At 49.6% G+C, this 8,801-nt stretch overlaps 1 protein-coding gene across 1 annotated transcript; it reads left to right on the forward strand.

Moving 5' to 3' along the window:
• Positions 1–220: 220 nt before the first annotated feature.
• LOC127756376 (uncharacterized) lies at positions 221–8,593 on the forward strand. The gene is made up of 4 exons (XM_052281725.1): positions 221–265; positions 6,551–7,735; positions 7,826–8,011; positions 8,137–8,593. The coding sequence occupies exons 1-4, from the start codon at positions 221–223 to the stop codon at positions 8,452–8,454; spliced, it is 1,734 nt and encodes a 577-aa protein (XP_052137685.1). The 3' UTR covers positions 8,455–8,593.
• The last annotated feature ends 208 nt before the right edge of the window (positions 8,594–8,801 follow it).

Raw genomic sequence — 8,801 nt, forward strand, 5'->3', positions numbered from 1 at the left:
TTCTATCCCTCTTCATAAGAGGCTCACTTGCTCATTTTCTCCGAACACTCTCTTAATGTTCATTTACTTCCATACACAGGTGATAAAACAAACTTAAATTTAAGGCATGAATACTAATATGATGATTATTTAAAAATACCATAGAAAATTACATGATGATCAATTGGGAATCAGAGGGAGCAGAAATATATATATGGTCCCTCATGGTTTTCATTTGCTCATGGGTTATCCGAGTGGCTCGGCTGCTGATGCTCCCGTCCTGCAGGTAAACGCTGACCTGCAGAGAGAGTTAATTAAGGAGAACTCCTACCTCATTTAGCAAGTTGCTTGTCGTCACTGCTGATCCATGCTGATGCTGACTTGTACTGCTTCGAAGCCATAACAAAAAAGAAAGTTTTATACTGACTTCACTTACAATTGATCTTCACACTACTAAAACAAATTCATGTTTAATGGGAGGCATTTTAAATTTTTTTGTCACTATTACATTTAGCACTTAATTATTTGCCACCCATATATTGATTATATGTGGATCCTTATTTATCTAGGACACGTGAGTTTGGTAGAAAATAGTTAATTGTGTACTCTGCCATCCCATATTTGAAAAAATTATGGAAAAATTTTAAATATAAGTCATGTATAAAGTGTAGTATTTATGTTCTATCATCTAATATAAATAAAAACACTAATCATAAAAAATTTAAAATAAAACAAATAGTTAAGTTGAATATGAAAACTCACAACTGTATTTAAAATGAAACGAATCGAGTTAAGGGTAAGATTTATAATGGAGGTGATAGTCACCTCCATTTTTATCCATATCATCTATCCAAAATAATTAAAAGTAACTTATATAAATATATTGCATTTAATATACTAGTCCTAAATCCTAATACATTTGCCACCAATCAACCCTCTCATTTTCTATTATCACGTGAAGTTTGTGTAGAGGTTACCATGAGGGGTGGCTACTCCTCTCTCTCTCCTCTTCTGACACTTTTCTTCTCACACTAATAATTGCCCTTAAAAATTAAATATTTCTACATGCATGCATAGAGCCATGGATTTAAGGGCCTGTTTGGTACAGTTCCAATCCCTAAATTTAGCTCCAGAAGTTAAGTCTAGAGTGGAGTTTTGGAGCTGCCTAAACCCAGCTCCACAACTCTAGTATATTTTGTGAGAGAGCTCCACCCAACTCCACTCCCAGTTTTGGTGGAGCTGAAACTGTTTGGCTGAGCTCTAGCTCCAGGAGGGGTGGAGCTGGAGTTGGAGCTGTAACGCTCCGCTTTTCGTGAGACGTTAAAAACTAATTCGGTAAAAATCCTATATGCGAAAATTTCGTTCTTTGTGTGCGAGTCTAAGTCGTGCCACGGAATCTCAATTCAAATCCCGTTGTTCCCTCTCGTCGCCATAAAAAATCCTCCACCTCAACTTTCCTCTTCCAATTCAAGTCTCCGAAATCAAATTCCGAAAGTCAATCCCTTCCTTTGAATCCTCTCCAAATAATTGTTCCCACTCCCGAAAGTATCAACTCCCCTCAAATCTTTTCCTTGACTCCAACCAATACTCCCGAGAACAAATATCCAAGTTTCCGTTTTGAATCTCTTCCTTGATTTCTCCTTGAGTCTTCCTTGATTCCACCCTGAACCCTCGAGTTCGAATATCAAATTTGAATCCAAATCCAAACTTCAATTCTCAACAAACCAGCCTTCTCTGTGAAAGTCTAAATCGCCTCCCTCAAGTTTTGTGGGCCGATTTTGTCCCCCTCGGCCCATCTCTCTCTCAGCCGTCCCCTCCCTTCTCCGCACGTGCGCCGCACACGCGTGTGCTGAGCCGACGCCGAGCCGTGTTCTCTCTCTCGTTCTCTCGATCTCTCTCCCCGTTTCACTCCCTCCCAGCGCCAATTCCCACCTCCGCCTTTGAAATCGCGCCGCCTTCGCCCTTCTCGCGCGCTCGTGCGCGCGCGCCATGCCGCCCGGTCGCCGCCACGTCAGCCATGCCGCGCCTGCGCCGCGCCGCCACCCGACCCCGCTCGCCTTTTTGCAGTCGTCGCCGCTGTCATCGCCCGGTCCCGATGCCCCCATGCCGCATGCTTCCAAAACACAGAGCCAGAGCTCGCACTCTCTCCCTCCTCCTTTCTCCCAAAATGGCATGGGCAGAGCTCCCTTTCTCTCCCTTTTTCTTCTTTTTCCATGACCGGCGCCATTGTCACCTCCACCGCCGCTGCAGCAGCTCGCCGCCCCCACTTTGACCGCTCCACGCTGCCAGCCCGCGCTCGCGGTTCGATTTCCACCGCTCGATCCACCGCCTTCGCCGCCCCTTGCATCCTCGCCGTCCGCCGCTCTTCTGTCGCCTGTGACCACCAGCCGAGCTCCCTTGACCGCCAATGTCAATTCCCTCTCCCAAACCGACTTCCTGTGCCTATAAAACCGCAACCGAGCCCCTCCTCTCAACCCCACCCGCTTCACTCTCCACGTTGCCGCGCCACTGTCGCCCCTGCCCTGCAGTCACCCTCGCCGTCCATCGCCGAAGCACCAGGGAGACCGGTGCGTGCGAAGGACACGAGAAGGAGACTCCGGGCACCCTTCTCCTTCCCCTTCCCCGGCCCGAGGCCGGAGAGCTCGCCCCGCGCCGTCGGCCGCCCATCACTGCGCCCGACTCGGTAGTGCCTCCTCCGTTCTCCCTCCCTGCTCTCTCTCGTGCCCTTAGCTTTTGAGCTAGCACCCGTAGCACTACCGAATGCGCGTGGACGCCGCCTCGAGCCCCGCTGCCGTCCCGCATGGCCTCGCCGCCATTGCCGTCCGCTCCCGGAGGCCGCCGCTCGTCGCCGGCCCTCCTCGGTGCTCCTCCGTCCCATCCGGCGCCGGAAACGCATTCCTTGAACGCTGGAGGTGCTCCCCCCGCCGAGAATCGATCCATCTCCCCTCCCGGTGAGTTTCCCTCTTCCTCTCACCGGCGGTGACCTCCGCCGCGATTCGTCGTCGTCGGCCCTTCCTCTTCTAATCTGTCCCGTTGGCTCGCTCCTCCTCGCTCCGCTCGTCGCTCCGGTGGTCCCCCTTCCTCTCACCGCGCCTCGCCGCCGTTCTGCCGATGCGCGTCGCCGTCCGCTATCCATCTCGGCATCCCCTCTTCTTCCTCCTCCCGCCGGCCCGCGTGGCTGCCAGGAAGGCGCCACGTCGGCGCCAGCTCGGCCGAACCGGGTCAAGCTGACCTCGGTCAGCCGCTCCCTCCGTCTCCCGCTCGCGCGCTTGGTCCACCGCGAGCCGTGAGGCTGCGCGTGGGCCCGACGCGTCTCGGTCCATCCGGCGCACCACCCGTGCGCCATCCCCACCGAACCCTAGTGCCGCCCTCGCGTGCGCCCATCCCACCGTGGGCCGTGTCACCAACAAGCGGGCCCCACCCGGGACCCGTGAGGTGCACCCGGTCCACCAGATCGCTCCCTCTCTCTTCCGCGCACCGTAATGGGCTGCCTTCCCCGTGCCCGCGCCGGCCCAAATGGCTCGGTCGAGCCTCCTTCAAACCTCGGGCCGCGCCCTTGCCGCCCGAGAAAGTCTAATATACATCCCTCGTCCATTTACTTTTCCATAAATCAATTCCTTATTATTCCAAAATTCCATAAATCAATTCCTTTGGTCCCGCACGTCAGTGACTGTCAATAATATTCTGGAGAATATTATTTCTATAAATTCCATAAACCATTTCTCCTATTCCAGAAATTCCATTTAAGCTTCCGAAATTCATATCTTCTCAACCGTTCGTCCGATCGCCCCCGTTCAACCTTCAGTGATTCCGTAAAATTGAGATCTATCTAATGGCACTATTAATTAGTCTAATTAGGATCTTTCTTTTGGTCTTTTGTTTAGGTTTTCGATTGTTTGCGTATAGTTGCGGTTACCGGATTTTTCGTCGATCGTGGTTTTCTCGAAGATTCGTGAAGCTCCATGAAGACCTTGAGCAAGGCAAGTCACCCTTTGATCAATTGCTCCTATAATTGGAAAATCATTATTATTTTGTGTGTAACTTGCATTATTAGAATCACACACTTACTTTGCTTGGCCTCGGTTTGCGTGCCAAACCGACGGACCTACCCAGTAGTCGAACTAATTCCTGTAGGCTATACTACCCTAACTCCTTGTCGCTCCACCTTTGTGGTACTTCGGTATCCGTGCTCTCTAAGCGCGTATACCAAATATCCCACATACACCGTTGATTGTCGAAAAATTGAGAAATGGGTTTGAGAAGACTTGAAAACCTGACCTGAGGTGTCGGTGTGTTTAAAAATAAAATGAATTGTGAAAACTCGCGATGCGGTGGTTGTGCCTGCGTGGCACTGTCCCGTATTCGCATATAAGGACCGATTCCTGTGGGAAACTCATCGAGCATAATCAAAGTGCAACCACAAGGTGGAATGGGACACCCTGGCTAAGTAACTAGTCGGTTCAGGGAAACCACGCATGCCAATAGTTGGGAACGCCGGGGCGGGGTCGGTTGGAGCCAAACCGGGTTCCTGGTAAGCAAGGAAGAGAAGCTTGCTGAATTATCGATCGAGTGGTTGGAGTTTGATTTGTGAAAACTAAAATGGCCTATATTTATGTGAGGATTTGATCCTTCTATGTGGCATGAGGTAACCCTGGGTCGGCTTGGGAAAGGCTTTGTCGTGAATCTCTGACACTGGCCAGTGTCTGGAGTAAGTTCGTGTCTTGTGGGTGAAGTGTACCCCTTTGCAGAGGTTAACTAACTGTTCGAACAGCCGTGCCCATGGTTATGGGCGGATGTGAGGTGGTTCCCGTTGCGTAGATTTGTTGGCCTGTGCTTTGTGAAAAGTTGTTGTGGTGTGGGAATCGTAACCAGAATCAGCCTATGTGGCAGATGGAGGACCTGAGTGGTTAGAAACGAATCTGTGTGATTCGGGATGTCTGTGGGCATCATAGACTAGACTTCCCGAGTGGAAGCGGATTGTTGTGCTGGTGGGCAGCTGGACTCTGGGAGTCCGAGAAAATGAAAAAGGCTCTGAGAGCCGGTTAATCAAGTGAAGTGGCTCTGGGAGCCGAGAAGTAATGATCTGACCCCGGGAGGTCGGTACATTACCATTTGAGTTGTTGAAAAGCATCTCTTAAAGTTGAATCGAGATGCAAGTCTCTTTTCGACCCAAAGTTAAAAAGAAATAAATCACTTAGTGATTCCAAAATGCTTTCAAACAAAAGATTTGCAACACAACCTTGCCTCTCTTCCAAGCTTGCATTAAACACCTAAGTTCTCTTGACTTGTTGAGTACGAAAGTACTCACCCTTGCTCTATATAAATATATATAATTCCTGTGCCTGGAAGTGAAGATGAAGTGAAGATTAGGGTTTTGTCCTGATTCCCAGCCGTCGCCTGTGGTGTTGGGTGTTAGTTTGTTGGTTCCGCTGCTGCTGCTGTTGCTGGTGTTTCCTCGTCTGTGTCGTCGGTTGCATTCTTGGGCTGTTCTGAGCTGCGACCTAAGTTAAGATAAATAAGTCATCTATTTATTTTAAGGATTGCAATTATTCATATTTGTCACCGTGGGTACCAGCGCTATGTCTTAGGACTGGTACTGAGATCGCGGTTTCATAGGAAGCGGTCCGCGCCGTGTGGACCGCTTCCTACGAAACGCTCCTGTCAGCTGCCGTTGTACGGCGGTACCGGATTGGGGTGTGATAGGAGCTGTGCCAAACAGACCTGAGTGTGAGAGATTTTCTGGAGATTAGTTAAATCACTTGGTCCTTTTTTACCGCATGCATGCGCGCGTGTTTCTGGAGATTAGTTAAATCATTTGGATTCAATGCCATGACTAATTAGCACAAGAAGAGTTATAAATCCCCTCACACTTTTTATTGGTCATGTGTGCGGCATGCCCGGCAACCGAACCGGCACTGCTATCAACGAATCAGCAATTGCTTGATTTATCTCTCTCGTGGTAAAGAGTATAGTAGAAATATAGATCACCTCTCATACCTATCAATTATATCATCCTTGCACCTAATAATAACTAGAACCTCTTTATAAGAGTGAAAACTTGACAACCAAAAACCTCTATAGAATTTAGAATGAAGCTCTCAAATTCATAATAGGTTATATCTTTATAATTTGCTGATGAGAATTTGTTTAATTCCGTAACAAAATAAGGCCCTGTTTAGTTACATGGGTGAAACGTTTTGGCGTGTTACATTGGATATACGGACACACATTTGAAGTATTAAACGTAGACTAATAACAAAAACAAATTACAGATTACGCCTATAAACTGCAAGACGAATTTATTAAGCTTAATTAATTCATCATAAGCAATTATTTACTGTAGCACCATATTGTCAGATCATGGAACAATTAGGCTTAAAAGATTTATCTCGCATTTTACACGCAATCTGTATAATTAGTTTTTTTCTATATTTAATACTTCCATGCATGTATCCAAACATTCGATGTGATAGTGTCAAAAGTTTTTTACGTGAGAACTAAACAAGGCCTATATGCATTTTGCTAGAAAATAAATAAAAAAATTAATAAAAATGTTGGATTTCCACGTCAGCCACGAAAAAATCACTCGCCCCTTGAACTTCTTCCTTGGGTGCCGTTACTAATCCATCCTCATTTCTCTCGCAAATCTCCATCGTCGGCGGCGGCGCGGCGGTCGAGGTCGACGTCACGAGAGATGGCGGCGGCGGCGGCTGGGGTCACGTGCCACCTCTGCCGCGAACACCAGATGGAGATGGAATGCTGCCGCGGGGGCCTGCTGCCGCGCGGCTCCACCACCGCGCTCCCCGACGCCGCCGGCGGTGAGGCGGAGGAGGAGGAGGAGGACCGCCTCAGCGCCCTCCCCGACGACATCCTCCTCCGGATCCTCGCGGCCCTCCGTTGCGCCCGCGCCGCCGCGCACACCTCCGTCCTCGCGCGCCGGTGGCGCGGCCTCTGGGCCCGCCTCCCCGTCCTCACGTTCCACCGCGTCGCCCCCGCCCCGCTCCACGCCGCGCTCGCCACGGTCGCCGCCGCCGGCGGCGCCGCCCCCGCGCTCCTCGACATCGACCTCTTCAGCCACCACGACCTCGACCCGGCCTCGCTGCTCGCGGCCGCCGCGGCGGTGGCGCCGGGAGAGCTCGTCGTGAACGCCAGCTGGTCCGCGCGAAGCACCGAGCTGCCATGCTTCGACCGCACCGCCTCGATCAAGATCGACGTCCACTTCGCCGGCTTCACGCTGCCGCCCGCCGGAGTCTTCCCGGCGCTCGAAACCCTCCACCTCGAGAACTGCTTCGTCGACCTCGGCGACATGATCCCGCGCTGCCCGCGCCTCCGCAAGTTCTCCATCCCGTTCTGGAACGCCACAGCGGTCACCGTCCGCTCGCCGTCGCTCGAGGAGATGGAGGTGTATGCCAATTTCAAGATCACCATCGACATCGTCGCGCCCGCGCTGAAGAGGCTGTATCTGGATGCACGTCGCGGGATCAACACGGATGCCGGCGGATTTAGGCTCTCGGCGCCATCGGTGGAGGATCTGACATGGAACTGCGAGTGCCAGGCCGTGAGCGATAGTTTTGGTGTGAGATGGCGCATGTGGAGCTTGAGCTTTAGCTCATCATGTCTTGACCCCCATGGGATTATGCAGATGCAGCAGATGGACAACAACGGCGAAGCCGAAACCGCGCATTCGCTGTCATTGTCGTCGTCGTCGCAGCGACGCCCTCGTGGTGGCGTCCTGTCTCTGAACTTAGAGACCAATGTACTATGTCTCCTCTCGTGTAGTACTTCTCAACATCTTGAACTCGTATTGTCATATTGATTTTCAAATCGTGCTCAATCTGTTGTGTAGGTCATGACAGGTGATTCAACCAGGAGCTTTGAGCAAGAGGTATTCCGGTTTCAAGTTACGGACAACTTTTCTGTTTTGGAGCTGGATCTGAAGGCACAAGGGCATGTCTATGGGGCAATCGTCCTGCACCTACTTGGCATTTGTACCTCTACACAAAGGCTTAGGGTGTTGCTAGATGAATTTCTGGTAATTATTTCTTCTGTTAAATATTGTATTATTGTCTAGTAGATCTCAAATTTCTATGTCAAAATACTAGGTTGATTCAGTAGGAAGCATCACTGACTGGCCACTGTATTTCAATTTTCTTTTAGTCGCAGGACTCATGCTTTGTAAGTTGCCGTTGCGACCAGCCCAATAACTGGAGAAATCAAAGTATCTCCTTGACTGATCTTAAAGAAGTAGCAATCAGAGGCTTCAGAGGACAAAACCATGAAGTTGATTTGTTGAAGGTGCTCCTGAGATGCGCAACCGTGCTCGAAAGAGTGACCGTCAGATTTTCCAGGAAGGTTACACCGAGTGATTGTCGATGCAGGGAACTCAGTGGCATTTTAGAGGCCTATCCTTCTGTGAAATGCAGTGTTTATTATCTCCAATCTGGCAAGCAGGTTTTCATATGCAGACAGCAATAGGATGCTAGCTCTTGGATGTAACAGTGGTATTCGCTTTAGCACAATATTGTGCAAACTAGAAGTTCCAATTTATCAGGTAAACTTTGTCATGTTTGCTTTATTTTTGAATGGATATTGCTAGTTTGTCAATGAGTGATGGTGGGAGTTATGTGCCTATTACCTTAAATGATCTGTGAGTGCATATGCTACACCTATGTTATTGGTGTTAGAGTAATCAAATAGGTGGTGGTGTTTCCAATTCTCCTTCCCTAATTGTGCTACGAAGCACATGCTTTAGCCGTCAGATGCACTTCGATGTGAAATAGTTATTCCACGGATAAACTAAATGGTTAATTCATCCGAACTTA

This window comes from Oryza glaberrima, chromosome 12 (genome assembly GCF_000147395.1).
Source record: "Oryza glaberrima chromosome 12, OglaRS2, whole genome shotgun sequence".
Classification (NCBI taxonomy): domain Eukaryota; kingdom Viridiplantae; phylum Streptophyta; class Magnoliopsida; order Poales; family Poaceae; genus Oryza; species Oryza glaberrima.